Consider the following 19,860-nt stretch of genomic DNA (forward strand, 5'->3'; position numbering starts at 1 on the left):
ACAGTATATGGGACTAAAAGTAATGAGCTTAAATCACAGCAATGGAAATTTAAGTTAGGTGGTAGGAGAAACTTCCTAATGAAAAATGTTGTTCAACACTGGAAAAGGCTGGTGGCATCCCCAGCTTCAGTGGCTGATATCAGGAATGGTACAGGCAGAAATGTTCCCTGCTCCTCAGCAGTGACATATGCCACATTTGTGAAATGTAAGTCGCTTGAAGGTGAGGTTTAGAGGAGTCACCCCTGGTCTTTTCTAGCTGTCTGTGTCATACAAGGGGCAAGTTATCTTCCATCAGCCGATGGGTGGGATGTTGCCTCTTTCCAGACCAACTGCTCCAGTACTGCAGAGGCATAACACACTTTCCCATGTGAGACAGTGATGCCCAATCTATACAACTGAAAAGAGCTCAAAAGAGAGTCATGCTTCCACAAGGCAAGGTTCAGCTGGCCAGTGGCATCTTCCCTCAGCACATCAGCAACTCCTCCTGAGGTTGTAAATGCATATGCAATAAGTCATCTAGTAGAGGAGGGCAAGATGCTTCTCATCAAATGAAGCAGAAGGCAGGGCCTACACTGTCTGGCTGATGACAAAGTACAGGTCTAAGAAGTAAGTCTGATGGGGTGAATGAGTTAGGATTTGGGCTAAACGGGAGAAAGAATGGAGCTGGAGCCTGATCTGAAGCAGTGGGAGAAAGCACAGCAGAAGACTTAGGGGAATTAGGGCAAGAAGCTCCGAGTTGTGTTACATAATGGTGATTTTTTGGTTCTGCTATAGTACAGTCAGTTCATCTACTTGGTGACATCTAAGAAAAAACACAGCTCTGATATTGATTTTGTGTGTATGTGTGTATGAAGGAAAATAAATTTTCAATTTACTTTTGAAGTGTATGTCACTGCCAACATTTCCATGTCAGGTCTGAATAGATGAAGGCTGAGAACCAAGCCAGTTGACCTCTTCCATTTCCTTCCAGCCCTATAGTTCCCCAGTCCCAAACCAATATCATTAGGTCTCTTACCTTTCCTGCATAATGATAAATCCCAAAGGTTAGATCTACTCTTTTGGGCCTCCAAAAATACTTTGACTTCAAATTGTCTTCAAATTTTTCTGGAATGAAACACGTAGTTTATCTTACTGGAGTTACGTCTATCTTACTGGAGTTATTGTACAATAATTTTCTTCTGAAGCTGGATCCCTTTAAAGATATTGCCTAACTTTTCAGACAATGCAGTGGCACAAAACAGACTGATGTTTTTAAGGGAAAAGGAAGAAAAATGTTCTTGTAATGAAAGGCACTGTGTAGAGAATATGGGACATCTTAAATCAGTTATTTTCTTTTTACTTTTTTTTTTTTTTTTAATGCGTGACGTCAGAAAATCGTTTACCTTTCTAAGCTTTTGATCTTCATATATGAAACAATGTAGGTGTCAAGAGTTGGACATGATGATCCTTAAGGGTCCCTTCCAACTCAGGATATTCTATGATTCTATGATAATCTTTCCTACCACATTGGGGAATTGTGAGGAAACATTTACCAATTGGTTGGGGGCTCTGTACTGGAGACTCAGAAGCACTGAAATTATCAAGATCCAAATCACAACATATTCAGATGTTTTAATTTTAATTTCTGAATAGAAAGAATAAGACACATAATTTGCTGAAGGACACTGAAGCAGGCTTGCAGCCATTATTCTTAAAGAATACTAAAATTCTTGTTCAGATATGGTTCATTGAAAATCTCGGAGCTGAACTTTATGGCTGAACATCTTGGCATATGAACCTAGAGCTCTAGCTCAGTTTGATCTTTATTTTTTAAACTCTGTAGCTGAAAATTCCTGAAGGTAGAAGAATTAAAAATGTGGACCAGCAGCTTAGGTTCATTTATACTCATCATGTTTCCTAAATCAGCTTCAAAGATATTTCTATCCTTGCATGCATGCCTCCCAGAAATATACTGTGACACTGAAGTTTGGGCTCACTGAAAATACACAGCTAGCATATACCCCAAACTGGACATGGCAAGCAGAAATGTAACAGGGAGACATCCTTCAAAACTTTTAAATAAACCATAAACTTACCTACAAGTGTCTGATCTGTTGCTTGTGGGAATCGACTTTCCTCATCCAGCAGGGATAATAAACCCATTGGTTTCTGCAGGAACATATCTAAGAGTGGTCTGTTGTCTTCATATTCTATAACTCTTGCATCAACACCTTCATATAAATACTCATTCTGTAACAAGCAAGAAGGCACATTTTATCAGTGTATACAGGAACACTCCAGAAAATAGTTCATGAATGGTCAATTGTAGCAAATTAAAACTACATGGATAAGTATGCCAAAACGCTAAAGACATCAAGGTTTTAGTGGAACCAATGCCAGTTGGAATGTATCACACTGTCAAGCTATAGATTTTAATTAGTCTCTGGGTACTTAAGGGTTTCCTCTGGCATATTTGGTAAAGACGCTTCCCACGAATAATTCAAGAGCTAAAAAAAACAGACTTGTAGAACTGAAAGATTTGCAGAAGGTTTTTGCAGATAGAGATTTCAGTCTCTACTTGCTCCCCTGGTCTGCAGTGTAAGAGATATTTCTTAATCATCTGGAGCTATATTTACTTTCCCAATTTATTGCTTAGATCTATCTGATGTACAGTGGCCAAGATTTGCAAAAGTGACTCAAGATCAAAGAGGCCTCAACTGTTTGACTCCCATCCTCAAACACCTGGAAAAGCTCTTACTTTGAGAAGGATGGTGTGTATACTTTCTAAAACTTAAATAAATTTTTTCAGGTTGACCTCTACAATATTTTTACTGCTTTTAAGAAACTGCAGAAAAGTATTCAGCATGATTAAAAGACGATAAAGGAGCTTTTTTTTTTTTTTATTTTTTTCTTTGCTGAAGACTGCAAATATCCTTGACTTCTCATTGAGACTGAGAGTAACCTATTAACAAAAGCCATGTCCATGGTGTGTTGCAAAGTTTTTTTCTTGAAAATCTTGAAAACCAGTTAAACTATATGTGATGAATAGAAGAATGACTGTCTTTAATCCTTCAGCATGTCAGAGGACAGGCATGGATTTATGAAGAGAAGGATGCTCTAGGAACTGCCACCCCTCCACAATGTTTGCCTGTATTACCTAATGCAGTAGCAGTTACCCACTGCACAGTGCTCCCATATAAACCAGGGCTACCTTTAGTCCTGTGTGGACTGCTCCCCACATTATGAAACATGTAGTTAAGCCTTTCGATCTATTTTAAAAAAACACCTCTCTTCCAAAGGATAGGACTTTATAGAAGTGTTTTATTAATTTATGATGTAATGTCACAGTTGCGCTATCCTGAATTCATTGTAAATTGACTATCATGAAAATGAATGATGGCTAATATTAATGAGTTCAAAGACCTCTAACCCCAATGACCTTTCATTATGTGTCATTCACTTGAGTCTGAATGGCAGTCAAGGGTGAGTGAAGAAGGCAGCACACCAAGTGTTTCAAAAAGCAGTTAACTGCCATATACAACAGAAAAGCACACATTATTAGACTTCATACCTCTTCATCTCTAAGCCAGAAAGAAACTGTAAAATGAAAAAAAAAATCAATAACACTGTCCTGGAAATACTGACCTAAATAGATCTGCTGATCCGTTTGAGAGAGAAGACAGAATATATACCTAAACTTTTCTATTATCCAGATTGATCTAATTTGTCAGGATGCTCTTAATTCAAAGGATAGATTATGGCTCAGTGTATATTATCGTACAAGGGTGTGAACAGTAAGAATCTCTCCTACAGCCCCATGAAGGCTCTGCATCTCAGGTGCATCACATTAACTTCATTCACTTTCCCCCTGCAGCAGTGGACAGGTGGAGTTTTGCTTCTCATTTTAATCAGTGACCTGAGCCACAGAACAAGACAGAAGAGTAATAAATGTATCGCTGATATAGGTAAGAAGTTAATTATATACCTGTAGGAACTAGAGGCAGGAAAGGAATGAGTTTGTGTTATCTCCCAAAGATAACAGTGGCGTAGGGGCAGCTTAACCAAGGCCTATGGCTCCATGGACACACAGATGTTACATTAATGAAACCAGCTGTAACTGCTCAGGTTTATCAGGACTACACTTATGATGGGGGAAAAGGGAAGATATTGCAGATGATACTGCTCTGGATAAATCTGTCAGAAATGAGTGTTTCAGTGATACTCAGACATCCTCAAAGAAGCTCTCTTAGACAACGACACCTAATGATTGACAAAGAAGGACATCCTCTTGTAGACAACACACCTAATGATTGACTTTCGTACTTCAATTGCTTGTGTGAAAGGCTTGTTAAGAGAACTGATAGAGGAATTCTCCCTGAAACTGAAAGGAACTCTTTATTAGCTGCTCTGCAACACCATAGCAGCAACATCTGCTCCCCTTTCCTGCGCTGCCAACGCACAAGGCCTGACCTTCAATGCCTTTGGTGTATGTGACCACTCAGCCTTTAGTGCCTGCATCCTGACGACTGAATGGGATGTGAACGTTGACAGTTTCTGTAATGCTACCATCTGCCCAGTAGGATATGGAGTGAGTTCACTTCATCACTTCCCATGGGCTTCTGGAGGATGGCTGATAACCAAGTCTTCCAGGCACCGGCATGACAGATGGCTCAGAATTAAGAGATACCATATTACATTTTCTTATGCAATTGCTGGTCTTCAACCATATTATTAAGATACAAGCAGCAGGCAGAAAAGCTTTCATGATGCACATCATGAAACTGTAATGAAATAGATCTTATTTGAATTAATAAGCTGAATCGGCTATAGGATGCTGTAATCTCCCATGATGTTTTATGACAAGAAGGATCCTTAAAATAGCGGCTGCTCATTGAAATTCTAAAGCATAATCCACTCGACAGTATTCCTATAGATGGGATGTCAAAAGGAATGACTGAGTTACACTTATACTTGGGCTGTATCTATGTATTTTATGGTGACTTCTCTGTGATCAAAACTAGGTAATATTAGCTTGTGCAGCCTGGTTTCACTTAATAACAAAAGAATCATTAGATACATTAGGAAATTATCTTCATGCTTAATAAAGAAATGTAATACAATTTTTCTAAAAATGCGGCACAATGACACTTTGGTTTAAATAGGAACACCAGAGAGTTATTCAAAATAAACATTTTCCATCTTTAAGTAGAAGATTGTTACATGAATGTAAAAACAAAACAAAACAAGAAACACACATTGCATATATAAAATGCAAAAAGTAGAATCCTTCTGACTGACAATAACCTTACCACTTTCCAAAATATTTTAAATATTTGACATTACGCTGTTTAATTTTCATAGAAGAATCACAAATGAGAAAGAAATGGGAAAACTGGCTGGCTGGACAATGTTACCTGCAGATCAGGGAGCTAGCAGAGAATTAACTTACATCAGTACAGTAGCTTACATGTTAGAGAAACACCATGAAGGACAGGACTGAAGGCACAAAAGTTGTCCTTTGCTTACTATTAACCTAAAAAACCTCATGCCAGCATTCGTTCCACCTAACAATATATACATAAAAGATGTGACCAATTTGAGAGCCCACATTGCCTTCCCAGTCAGTGGAGACAGATCTACCTGTGTCTCCATGGCCTACAGGGAATCTAAACTAGCTTAGGCTATACTCAGACTTTCTCTTAAATTAGGGAAAGAAGATTGTATTCAGGTCTAAACTGTTTTATTCTTAAATACAAATATTTACTCAACAATAAAGAATAAATGCCTTTAATTTTGACTTGACTTCTGCCACAAAGATGCTCTGCTCTAGCAGATACCCTGAGCCTCCTGCTGCTATATAAGCAGTGTCCCTTGGAAGTTTCTAGGCAGACTCGATCTCTGCTCATAAAAAAGCACATGACGGGCAATCTCTGACAACATGGTATTAGTTGTACCACTGAGCCAGACTGAGATCCAACAAAGTATTTTAGCTCCAACTTTTGTTTAGGAAGCCAAAGGTGAAGTGGGAACCAAACTGGAGATGGAGCTTATGTGCTTTCTTAAATCTGGAACCAAGGAGTTAAAAAGGTTGGTCTGAGTGGGGTGCTGCTGAATGGCTTATACCTCAGTCCACTTAGTTCTTTAGACCTACATGATAGAGGAAAATTCATTACGATGTGTAATTATTCTTTTTGATTCAAGAAAATTATATGATGTTTTCTTACAAGGTTTTGATTTCCACCCAAACAGGTACAAAATCATTATAAAATTTAAATATTAAAAAGACAAATTAAATATTTTATCTCATTCTAATCTGCATATTAATCCATGAATCCAAATTCCAGATTATTATTTTCCATCGAAGAATAGGAGCAATCGTTCCTGTTGCCCCTACACAATTAGCTTTGTGCAGAGGCAGATGTTGTGACTGCTGTCAGCCTGAACACCCCACAAGGCTACAGGTGTAGCCTCAGTGATGTTGCAATACCATTTAAACAAATGCTGACTTTTGAGGTCATTTAGAAGAGAAAAAAATACTTATTCTATATTTTAAGTATCAGGGAATTTTAAAGAGCAGTCCTGGGTATCCCCTGTAACCACAAAATATTTTCTATTATTCTGCATTTGTTCTGCAAATATTGATGTGGGGCCATATATAATTTTGGACTGGGAAAGTGTGGGCACACAGTAGGAAAGTATTTATACCCTACATGAAACTTACATGAAACTTTATTACAATAAGCAGAAGCATCGCTTTGTGAACTTATTTTTTCTGCTTGTTCACTTCATCTTTGACATATGTGGTATACACCAAAAAGTTTGAAAAGATTATTGAAAACTAGCAAAACTACATTTGGAGTATAACAGTGACATTAAATGCTAAGACAAACATTGAGCATAATGGATTTTTGAATACTGAGCAATTCTCTTTGTAACTTTCATTCCTGTAGAAAAATTTCAGCATCATTTGGTGCAAAAAAGTTAAAGGGGAAACAAACAAAAGCTAAAGGAGAAAACCTCCTATAATCAGAAGTTTATGGTCACTCATGGGAAAAAATAATCTCTTCCTTAGGAAAACCAGAGGCTGTTCTTTCTTAAGCATTACCCAGACTTCTCTTATTTACTGTATCAGTGCAAGAAAGACTGACACAGAGATGATAAATGAGCAGCAATACCAATTTTTCTCTGCTCAGTGATGGGAATGGTACAATCCACTATATTTGTGTATGTCTAATCTTTTTTATTACTATTACTATTTTTTCCACATCATTTTTTGGGCAACTTATATCACTCCAGTAAACAGATGTTATGTAAGACATATGACATTCATTCATTCTTTTGAGACAACTGCAATGAGGGTGTTCCTTCTTGAAGGGTTGTGGGTGACTGCTCCCTGAATTTTGCCCATATTAAAGGGCATCTTTGTATGGTAATGAATCTAAGAGTGCAAGACAGCATTGTCTGAAACAATTCAAAATAGGAAAAAAAAAACAGTGACCAATTAAAATCGAAATCCTCTTCAGTCCTCTACACTGACAACACACACATGTACATACCTGAATACCTAGACACATTCCAAACTTCTACCTGTCTAACCTTAAAACAAGCAGTGATTAAAGCTGACAAAATACAGTTTTTCTACTAATACTTAAAATTAGTATTCAGGAGGAGTTTGCTCTATAGATCACAAAATCAATAATTTCAATAAAACAGATAAAGTATTATTTCAACTAAAATGTGAATGTTGACTGTTCTGTTTTTGAATGTTCAGCATTCTGATATATATCTGTTATTTTTTTCTCCAGACATGTAATTTCTTCACATAACAATATTGAATAATGATTTTAAAATGATTTTTATGGAATTATTTAGAAAGTTGAGATAATCTTTATTTATTTATTTTTTACTGTCCTTTTCAATTTCATAAACTATTATAGTTAAAATTCTGTTCCTTTTCTCTGTTTCACATCAAATTATTTAGATTAAATCCATCGTGGTTTAGCTTATATGATCTAGTTCCTGAACAAGAACAAATTAAGTGTGATATTTTCAGTTTTTATTAATGGAATTTCAGTGTTCATTAAGTTTATTAGCAAGCTATTATGAACATTGCATTTAAAAATTATGGTACCACTCATTTATGTTTTTACTCTGGAACCACACACTACATCACTCATGTTATTACTCAGAAAAACAACACTGCATTTGCATCAGTCTGATTATCACTGTGCTATGTTGCTTAGATACTGTACATTTCAAGTTAAATGTATTTTTTGCAGGCATTTTACTTGCAAATAGCAATCCAACAGCGCTTCACATAATGCATACTCAGAAAGCATTTGTTATAATCTGCAATTTATGACCTACTATGGAGAAGGAACAGTGTAATTTCCTGAGACAAGCTTTCATATGTTCAGCAATACTGAAGCTTTATCAAAATATTCAAGTCATACCTGTTCCCAGGCAAAGACATGTTGATTGAAGTAGAACTGAATTTGTTCATTGGCAATGTTGATACAGAGTTGTTCAAACGAGTTTTTTTTGAAATTCTCAAAGCCAAAGATATCAAGAATTCCAATGTTCAAACCATCATCATTTCCACTGTAAAGATTAAATAAACTTTTTATTGTTGTACCTTAATTATTTTATGACTATCTTCATTATTTTTTCATGAAAGCACATAATAGGAAAAACCTATACAGCAGTTGAACAGGATAGTTTTTGCTAAGCCATATTTTTCTTAAAATAACATTTCATTTTTATTTGAAATACAATAAATGCACATAAATTCAAATATATCTGTATTTGCAGACCAGATAAACTGAAATAAATAATGACCAAGTCAACTGATAAGTGTATGGAAGATTTACAATTTATTTTTAAACTAATATTTACTAGTTAACAATCTGTTGTAGAAAGCTGATATGGTGCAGAAACAACATGAAGTTCTTTTTGTTTCTGTTGTAATAAAACAGGCATTACTCAATCGTACCTTGAAATTAAAGACTGATGACATTAGATAATATTTCTTCATATTTCTTATTCATAGCAATTAAAACTGCTTATTTTAACATGAAAGTCTGAAAAATGAATAGCTAGACCTCCTATGCATCTAATAAGTACTTCTAGTATTGAGTACTGGAACTTGACATGAATTTAAATTACCAATTAAGTTCAGAAAAGTACTACTAGTAAAAACTTCAGTTTGAAATTTTAACTAAGATATTTTGAGGAATATGTAGTAATTTCTGCAACTGTAACAACCCTCTAATATCTCTAATTACTTGTTGAAACAAAAAATAACAATATAATTTAATAACAACCTATAGTTGACATTAGCATTTTTTCCAAGCTAAATTAAAATAAAAACACATTCTATCTATAGCTACCTTGGAGGGGCTGTCTGTAATGACTTTCTTTCTTTTTTTTTTTTTTTTTCATAAAAAGTGTAGGAAATTGGATATGGAGAAGGAGCTTCTAGATACTAATGAACAGCACCTTGAAAGGTATATTTGAATAGCATCTTTGAGAATTGCATTGAATAGCATCTCATGAATTGCATTGTTTCATGGTGGAGGAACCAAAGACATTTACTCATTTTGACCTATATTTGTGATTATTTATCTGTCTGGAAATTACGTTTCTGGTGATCAGACTGATGCAATTTGTTTTTCCAGTTCCTTCACAGAGCTAATTACAAAAAGATAGCAAATAAAAAATATATTACTACCATAGCAACAAATCAGACTTGTTTTTTTTGTTTGTTTTGTTTTGTTTTGTTTGTTGTTTTTCTACAGTGAATATTTTAGGTCAAACTTTCTCCTTCCTCACCAGCACAGTAAATATTCAATTTGAAAAGGACTCTGTAACAGGCACATGAGAGAGGCACACAGATTAGTAATGCTGCCCATCTATCATGCATTTAATTCTTTTATTTACTGATTAAAATTCTGTTTAGTGTTGTTCTGTTGTAACCAAATATTTGAAAGCTTGGACAGATTTCAGGATTGTAGCCTTGGCTTTAATCTGATGTTACAAAAAAAATAATATCCAGGAAATCCAGATTTGCAAAGCTATTTGTTGTTGATATTCCATTTCAAGTAGTTATAAATTCATGCCTTTTCACTGCTATTAGCAGCCAGAGAGGGTCCTGACCTACAGAATCTACAATGTAAGCTGTATAATTTCTTCTTCAGTTAATTTGCAAAAGGTATAATATCCTGATTCCCAGTATCTTTTTTGTCTGTGTTTTTAAATGTCACTCTGTAAGGATAGAGTGGACATTAACCTCAGTAAATGTGTTCGGAAACCTATGTAATCAACAGATGAATGAAAGAGTTAACCTGACTGTTAGGAGTAAATGGTATAAGGGAAAAAAATAGGTAGCATGTAATTTCAATACAATTACACATAATTTACAAAGGGTTAAATGAGTAAAAGTTAAACAGGAAAACACCAGATGCCTGTGCTATCCATATCTACTGTATTGTCACTGCATAGCATAAATAGGATTAAAAGGTTTTTAATAGTGCTGTCATAAATAAAAAAGTAGCAGAGAAAAGTAGATGAGAACACTAAGTGCTCCAATTTAGACAATCCTTCTCCTACAGAAAAATCTCCTTTTATTCTGGAAAGACTTCTTTTACCTTAAATGTTTGTCAGGTTTGAGAAGAGTGTTGATGCGATTGACTATCCAGCTAAAGAGGCGTCCATAGAGTGCTTTGGCCATGGCATCTCTGACATCAGTGGCTTTTTCCACAGTGTTGGGACGAATAATGGTTTCTCCTCGAGTTACTACACAGTGAGAGGTAAGTGCCTCTTGCAGTTCATCTGCCTGAATACACAGCAAGGATGCACCTGGGAAGTAAGGTCACAGCTCAGAGGCAGATTTCTGAAGAAAAAATATGCATGTCAAGGCTGCAAGTACAATGTCTTACAAAATAAGGAGCAAATCACAGCCTTAAACTATGACAAACAAGGGTGTTCACACCAACCAATGGTCAGTACCTAATTTAGTCACTAGCCTCCCTACCTTTCACTGTAGTCAGTAAATGGTTCAAAGTAGAGGCCTTTAGGTGTTCTAAATTGCTCCCTCAAGGAGATTGCTTCTCCAAACTGTCTATGGAGAAATGTTAGGGAATCTAGGTGACCATGTCAGGAGCATGAAAGCTATGAGGTGTGAATAGCCCTCTCAGTTATAATCCATCCCTATAGTCTGCAGCTGTCCTTTGCTCCAAAAAATGGTTTCTTCTTTCCCAGTTGAACAATATTTTTCTATGATGGGAAAATGTGCAAAATACAGCATTAAGACTTCATTTACTCCCCAGTTGTAATGAGTAGGAACTTCCTTAAGAATCTTTGCTTCTTCCTCTCCTCTGCTTCCTTGCAAGCTATAATGTAAGATATCCCAAATAATTAGTGAGCTATAGTTCAACATGTACATGGAAGGAACAAGTAATGAGGATCTAAAAAAGAAACTGAAAACAAAAACAGATATTCAAAATGTTAATGATGTTCTCCATCAGACGATCAAATAACCTTGGAAAAACTCCAAAGATTTTCTTTTCAAGCATCTGCAGTATTAGTCATGTTTCCTGAATGCCAGTAAACTGGTTAGTCAAATAAGGTGCATAAATTGGGTATTTTTCTTTCCACATTTGAATTCAGGTGGGCTTGGAATTAATCTAACTTCAACTTTTAACTATTCTTGCAAAATTTCCATGTGAATACAGTCTTCACTGATAACTTTCTTGCAGTAACATTTGATACTAAAATGCTAAAGGAATATGATGTTAAATCAAGAAAAAACTCACAGTTCTCAAGGGCTACTGGATTGGAAATGTTGCTCTTGTCAATCATATGTTCAGATACTACTGCAGAAAATTCAATGTTCCCCACATTTAAAATGGCAGCCAGAACACTGTACACACTTCCAAGTTCCTGAAAGTATATTAAAAAAAGATGTAACGCTTAATAGCCTGACAAGTTTGTCACTTTGGTTTGTGTGATGGGCATGCTGTTCTGCCATGTGTTTCCTACACATTGAACAATCACTTTCTATCGCTGTCTACAACATGACCCCTTCTTTTAGGAATACTTTCTTTAGCAATTATCACCTGGTCTGTACTCAACATAGTCTTTCACGCATAAGACACCCAGAGAGGGCAAGACAAACCATTGCTTAATCTCTCTTCTACACCTGTCTACAGAACAGGATTGACGTGGAGTAGGGGAAGCTCAAAACAGTGGTAAGCATAATTCTCTTGCACAGAAGCAAATCAGAGGGTACTTATATATAGCCTTCACTGTGTCTGCAGGCACAGCCTTGTCTAAAAATGTAATACCTAGATCAACAAAAGTATCAAAAAATCTGTATTGAAATTTCTCGAATCACAGAGTACTCCAAATAACAGGTCTACGACAGCTCCTCTTGATGTCATTGGAACAAGAGCTTCAATGGGAGAAGAATGAGACCTCACATCGCTATTTAGCAAAGCACTTTACCCCTCAAAATGTCACTTAGGAACTGAGTACACACCATAGCACTTTGGTATGGACCATATTTAAACATCTATAGATTTCAAATGGTTTAGTAGGTTCTGAATAGGGATTCTACCTTGAAATTAATTTTGTCTAGACAACGAAGTCAAGCATACAGTAAATATTTTAAGCAATTACATAGGACAAAATCATATTTGCAATTAATGAAATAACGTTTTCATTGCAGGTTTCACTTAGATTTGAACTGTGATTTTTCAGCTGTGAATTTTCACCTGAACTGTGAACATTTATCGGTATACTCGATGATCTGTGAGTACTTTTTGCTTAGAAATGTTGCATGCTAGGTTTAAAAAAAAAAAGCTTGCTAGGTTTAAAGCTAGAAATCTGCAATACTATATATACTGAGGCACACAGTAATAGTGTATTTTGTAAATAGCAGCTTTATAAGTTTTATAGTAGTTTTACAAGAAGCACTTTTGTAAATTTGATTAGGGTGTTATAATGATAGACTCTTCGTAATTCCACAGCATTTTTTCCTAATATTCATAAGTTTGCTGGTACCACATCAGGCATCATTTACTCAGATAAAACCTTTAATTGCTCTTAAAGACTTGATCTTGTTTTCGGCACTGTCAGAAGTTAATCTAGCAGTTAATAAATTAATTATTCCAGTGACAGCTAGACAAACTAGACCATCTCACTCTCAAAAAATTATGCTCAGGATAATTGCCTCACAGTTTCTGTAGGTTTTAAGCAATTGTTTTCATTTTAAGCTTAGGGGCACATAAAATTCAAAGAAATGGATAGCTTAACTTCTGCCATTATACTATACAATATATATTGCTACTGACATTTCTGTGCCCTTTTCCAGTGTGTTTTAAGTCTGGCTTGATCTGTCTTATATAGCAAGATTACTGTTCACCTCAGCCAGTCTTTTTTATTAATTTTGCCATGCATCCTGAAACAAAACAGTCTGATTTTAAGACTGAAAGTAATGACTGTAGTTACCATGAAAGTCTGTCAGTCAGTTAAAAACAAATTTAAAAGAAATAAAGTGTTGTTTAGGTCTCAGTTTTAGTTGGAGTGAGGAAGATATTCTATACAATGTTTTCTGCTAATGAAACACAGAACGTGCATATATATACTGACCTTTCTCTGCACTGGGATGAATGTCAAAGCTTAAGGCTGCATTACTAAGAAGTGAACTTAGAAAAGGAGCTCACTGTCTTACAGTATCTTTTTCTTCAATGAAAAGAAATTGTCTCTGCACACACACACTCTGATTTCTGGCAATAGCCATCGCTCCACAAAGAGGGTGGTGTGAACACCCTGAGTTCACTTGGAACTCTTGGGAAGCTTTATGCAAACCCAGTCCAAGTACTCATCAGACCTTTGCCATTTGGAAATCATCCCTCCCCTGCTGGCATCCTTCTCTGTCACCTGCTGCAGAAACAGACAAACTAGAGCTCCCTTGGCAGTTCTTAAGTGATTTACATGGGCACCAGAGCTGGTTCCCTGCAGTTTCCTTGTGTCCCATATCAGAACCTCAACAGAGAAAGACTTCTGTATTCCTTCACTCTTGCAAACATAGCCTCAGACAGGCTAATTCACCCTGTGGAGAATGTGAGACAGGCTGTCATATATAGGGCTCACATGTAACCACATATTGCTTATGCTACACAACCTACTTTGGAAATTGTAGGGAATCTACCTGTAGATGGACCTTTACAGACTAAGCTCATGGTGGCTCACAGAGTTAATGAAGTGAAAGTGCTAGACCTGAGCAGCCAGTGACATAGCTGCAACTGAAACTTCAATACGTATGGAAAATCTCCACTTCTGATGATCAGCACTATTGTTTCCATCTATCAAAGTGAACAAAAGAAGTTGTAACAAGAACAAACTTCCTGCTTTACACGGCATTAATTAGGGCTTATCAAGGTCTTTGGCATTGCGATAAAACTGCTATCAGTGCTGAACAGTGCATATCCTCCCAGGTTGCTTCTGTAACACTAGAAGTACAGGTGTGAAAGGATGTGTGATATTACTAAGTGCAGTTGTGAATAAACACATAGAGGAGAAAGACCGTGAACTCTGCTCTTACTGCAGCTTAATGCAAAAGGAGTATAGATGAACAGATGAGATGAATAAATATGTTCTGTTTGCTATTCAAATACTTACATTGAGGGAAAATAGAAATTTTCAAATGAACACAGTAGTCTTATGTGAAAAGCTCCTTAAAACATATGGTTTTGTTAAAGAAACTAAAACATGCATCCATTCTGCAGCACTAGTTTTATATTTCACAGATATTGTACAGCTCATACTCCTATTGTCATTTGTGATTAATAAAATCAATGGTAAACTGATGCACTGTTTCTTCTAAGAGGAAACAACTAGGATGCAGAATGGGGTTTCCTTTCCTTGCATCCTATTTTATAAACACAAAGGCCTGTTTTTTACTACAAGTACATGAAAAACAACTTGATGAGAGGGGTTTAATAGCCAGCAGAGCAATGATATGAGATGATAAAGAATGGTTTCAGTTAATGTTCAGTGATCAGATTCATTCTAGAGGGATGTAAAAACTTCACTCAACTTTGCCCCTGGAGTAGTGAAAATTTATTAAGTTCATCAAAAATTAGGTAATCTCAGTGAATTTTTAGAACTCTCACTATGGACATCATCTTAAAACAGAGATGAGGCTCATATTCACAGCCCTAAAATTATAGGCTAATAAACAGTTACAACATTTTCTATGCATTTAATTTGCAAAAGCCTTTTTTCCCAATTACTCAGCTGATTTCGAAGTCTTGTTGACTAACACCATTTTATTAGCTTATCAGTGCCTTGAAACCTTAAAAATTTATATGTAGCAAGATAACAGTAATTTGACCATGTACTATCATTAAATGTAAACACACTACTGCTAAAGTAAGAAAATAACAAGGATGACTATTAGAATTATTTTTGTAAGCCTTTCCTTCTTAAAGAGGTCATTAAAATTCATTTTAAAAGGGTTATCAGCACTCACCTCCAGTGTAAAACCTATGACTTTGAAGCACTGTTCAATTAATTCAAACTGAGACTTATAAAAGCTATTGTTCATAAAATCTTGCACTATTCTGAAATGATCATTTTGCAGATATCTGGAAGAGTTGACATATACAGAGTTAGAATTTAAATGAGGACAATAATTCAACACCACCAAACTTCTTTGTAATCAATTTATGTAAAAATAAACTGTATTACCTGGGAGGTCTATATTCTGGCAATTTGTAATGTGCCAGTTTTTTCTTTTCTGCCAGACCAGCATAAATATAATAAAAAATATGGAAATTTTTCTCTCCTCTGAAACAATAGAAGGAACAAACTTGTTTAGTAAATTAACTATGTTACATTTACTGATGATATACTATGCTATTATTAAGTGTTATTTTAGTAACAGGCAAGGCTCACACAAATTTACATAAGACTTTGAAAGAGGCTTTATTACTGAGGTTCACATTGCTCATCCACCCACATCACATGGGCTGCTTAACTTTCGTTAACATTTTTTTTTCTTCTGACCATGGGAGAGCTGTACACTCCTGATTAACTTAATCCAATATATTTTGAGTCCTTTAGCCATGAACCAAGAAAGCCCATAAGGATACATTCAGTAAAAAGCCTTATGACTTGGAATGTTTTGCCTTTAAGTTAGGTGTCCAAACCCAGGACAGAATGCTTATTTGTGCAGACAAGATTCCTGTGCATTTTCTGAGCAGGAAATCAATGCTTATGTGGAAATTCACAGCCACCACTGACCTCTGAGATGGCCAAGTCACTCACTATGAAAGAGCAAAAAGAAATTGTATTTAAACCTCTGGTTTCTGCATGAGCTGAGACCTGTGTCTCAGGAGCATCACTACATGCTTCTGTGACATGGATTCAGAGCCCAGCGCACTGCTCTTGCACAGAGGTGCCTAAATCAAGCTTGGTGCCAACTTTGGTGTATTTTACTGTGGACTGTTATTAGTAGGAAAAAAATAATAAATCGATTCAAGGAGCATGAGCAGATCCTTGTATCTTCCCTCTTAGTGCCTTGACAATTGGGTTGCACAGCCACACTTGGAAATTTTGTGAAACCTCAGCGTGTCCTGATGGTTTGTGTATTCTTTTGTGGGAGACACAGATTCAAAATCTCTGGATTTAAAGTGGGTGTGGAGTTTGGGTATCCCATTTTTTTGGTAATTAATGGTCTTTCTGCAAAAAATCATTCCGAGATCTCCCTCCACATTTGTGTGTGTCTGTTCTGCTCTCCTAGAAGAGCAGAACAGACTGCCCATGCAATGCAGGTACAAGAATTCCATGCCAGTTCTCTGTGCTGGCATGGCCATATGGACCAGCCACACAGACAGCTCAGCAAAGAGGAGAGCTCTGCTCAACACAAACAGCTTCAGGCACCCTTGGAAGCTGGTGCTTCAAGCATTGACCTCCTACAGTGGTTTTCATGCTATGTTCAGTGGCATTCTCCTGTGAATTCAGATAACTACACAGATACCTAAAGTGCATTTGAGGCACCTAAATGGTTTGCTGACTTCCTGTCTCAGCATGTGGCTAAATATAAATACCAACGGGCAGTGACAGAAAATAAATAAATAAATAACACTTTGAAAAAAAAAAAGTGATATTTTAGGGAAAAGCACGTTTTATTCTGAAAAAGTCGTTTCTGTGTTTATGTTCAGCTGGGGAAAGAAAACAGCATTTCATAAAATTGCCTCTAACTTTAAATTATTTATTAAAACATTGCCAGTGGGACTTAGAAGTCCTTCATATCACAATATACAACAGAAAACAAGGTCATGCAGAACTACGAAAAGAGTAGAAATGAGACAAGATCAGTAAGGAGAAAAATTTACAACAGTGACAAGATTCCTTGTCTCAAACTCTGTCTTTTCTGTTGTTATGATGACAGAAATAGAGTTGGCAAATATTTTTTACCTGACTGTGCTACATATTGGGACAGAAAATAAATTCCAATGATTTTAATTCAATGCAAAGAACATTTAATTTTTCTGTTATTTTATATTATGAGATACACACACAATATAGTTGGATCTGTACTGTATTTGGTCTGTGACCCTGTATAAACCAGATCCTACTAGATGCATGAACATTTTGCAGAAAAAAATATATACAAGACAAGAAGAAACTTAGAGGAATTAAATTGAAGTCATGTACTTAGTACAATACTAATCATTTACTTCAAACTTCCACAAAAAAAAATGTATAACAGAACCACTAGAAAGCTTTTAATTCTTTAGCTATTCTAACATTCTGTTTATATATCACATATGGATCTTTATGGGATTTGTTTAAATAACCCAAGAAATAATGAAAAAAATACTGGGAGTAGTTTTCAATTAACTTACAGATCTATAACTTATTCATATATCATTTATATGTATATAAATATATAAAAGATATATATATATAAACAAATACACAAAACAATAACAATGCAAACTACACAGTACCTTATTCTTCTTTGTGTTTTGTCCTGTCCTGAAACAATTTTCGGTATCGTAGGCCTTCTCTGTAAACCCCAGTTAGGTCAAATATAATTGTTATACTTACACTGCCTGGTGGACAACCCTGGATTTTTCAAGGAGGTACTCTGAAATCTGAGCTCCTACTACAGTGCCACCACAAGTGAATTTCATTTCCAAGTATTTTCCAAATCTGCTGGAGTTATCATTGATGATAGTGCCTGCATTTCCAAATGCTTCTACAAGGTTATTCACTTGGAGGATCTTCTCCTGTAGAGTCCTGTTATTAGCCTAGATATGAAAAGATATTGCTTAAAATTAATGATAATCATTCAAGTACATTCCTTCTTAAATGCTTCTTTCCTCATCCTCACCATGAAGTGTGACTTTTGTGTACTTCAGACTGTTGCATATGGGCCTGAGAAAGGAAGGACTGAAGACAGTTCCTCCTTTTTTCCTGTGTCATTGAGTGAACTCAAAACAAAACAACCCTTACACATAGGCCTAGATTCATGCACATGATCTCAAGGAGGCTACTTCAATACTTCAAGCCTGGGTATAATCTTCGGCACAAGAATGACAAAATAGGGGTGTTATATGTCATCTATTCAGCCACCTGTCTGATCTTCTTGCAGCTTTGTTACAGTGAATGAACAGCTCAAACTGTATCTGTAACAAGTTTAGGCACATCTCACACCTGTGTTACCTTGACTCATTAGTGTGCATGACAATAGCAGTGAAGGTGTTGTGGCACAGGCTAGCAACTACAGATTATATCTATATAAGCGTCGAACCATGTCCTCCTCATTCTCACTCCAACTGCAACTGTATGAATGACATTAAAGCTAGGTCGCACATGACCACCTGAGCACAAACCTCCATTTAAACATGTAGGCATACCTCCACTGAGGGGGTTCATAGGAGTAGGAATGTTCATTCTGAAATCATTTACAATATTTCGCCTAGTATGGACAAAAACAGTCTTCAAGTTTTCATCAATCACACTGATGAATTAATTTTCCTCATCAGGTGCATAGGCCCCTGCCTTGCCATGCATCTCAAAGAAACATAGGTCTGCCAACTCCAGAAGGCAACAAAATGCAATGGAATCAGTAGATGACGGCTTTACTTCTCAAATTGTGTGCCATCACACACATACAGCTAGCATTTGATACACCAGACTTTCACAAGCTGACACATACTTGACTGTCCACTACACTTGTGAAGAAGTAGACGCATTGTCAGCACAGCCATTCCTATGTAAATTGTATGGAAAAAAAAAAAGGCAGGTGTATAGTGTGAAGCCTGTCACAATACAGCATTCTGCAGAACTAATGTCTGGCTGGAAGTGATAAAACACAATCATATGTATCATCTATCATATATATGTATATATGATCATAATAATGACAATAGAGCTTATCCATTTCTGTGGTCCATCATTCTGACTAGTCTACTTTCTGTCTGTATGATCGATGCCTACTGCTACTGCCATCTGCCTACTGCTGCACTGCACCACACCAACAGACTAGTTTGTTTTGCTTGCTTTTGCACTTGGGAAATGCAAAAATGACATTCTATTTGTCCAATTAGAGTGGTCAGTTCCCTGAATGACTATATCCCACTGACAGCAAACTGGTTGTGGCTGGAAGTGAAAGGATAGATCACTTTATGTAATGCAGTTTAGATGATTCAAAGACACCCAGTTAAACAAGGACAAGCCCTCACTGCAGGGAGCACTTCCTTGCAGAAAATATTTCCATGTGACCTACTTCATGAGAGAGAAAGGGCTAGACAGATCAGCACTAGGTTCCAGTCTGGCCTTACAGGAGTTCTTTGGAAAATGTAT

The 19,860-nt window shown here is 36.3% G+C and overlaps 2 protein-coding genes across 2 annotated transcripts in view; one reads left to right on the forward strand and one right to left on the reverse strand.

Moving 5' to 3' along the window:
* LOC137852211 (uncharacterized) overlaps positions 1–14,517 on the forward strand; it is a 143,668-nt gene extending 129,151 nt beyond the window's left edge. Inside the window, exon 6 of the transcript XR_011093721.1 lies at positions 14,505–14,517. The gene's annotated coding sequence lies outside the window, so the exon portion shown is untranslated. The remainder of the gene's footprint in view (positions 1–14,504) is intronic.
* MYO3A (myosin IIIA) overlaps positions 1–19,860 on the reverse strand; it is a 114,971-nt gene that overhangs the window by 33,590 nt on the left and 61,521 nt on the right. The window contains exons 14-21 of the mRNA XM_068673687.1: positions 18,100–18,302; positions 15,733–15,831; positions 15,515–15,629; positions 11,793–11,919; positions 10,626–10,836; positions 8,433–8,580; positions 2,076–2,229; positions 1,016–1,104 (exon numbers count right to left, since the gene is read on the reverse strand). Coding sequence (XP_068529788.1) covers positions 1,016–1,104; positions 2,076–2,229; positions 8,433–8,580; positions 10,626–10,836; positions 11,793–11,919; positions 15,515–15,629; positions 15,733–15,831; positions 18,100–18,302 — 1,146 coding nt within the window. The remainder of the gene's footprint in view (positions 1–1,015; positions 1,105–2,075; positions 2,230–8,432; positions 8,581–10,625; positions 10,837–11,792; positions 11,920–15,514; positions 15,630–15,732; positions 15,832–18,099; positions 18,303–19,860) is intronic.

The sequence above is a fragment of the Anas acuta genome, chromosome 2, assembly GCF_963932015.1.
Source record: "Anas acuta chromosome 2, bAnaAcu1.1, whole genome shotgun sequence".
Taxonomy (NCBI): domain Eukaryota; kingdom Metazoa; phylum Chordata; class Aves; order Anseriformes; family Anatidae; genus Anas; species Anas acuta.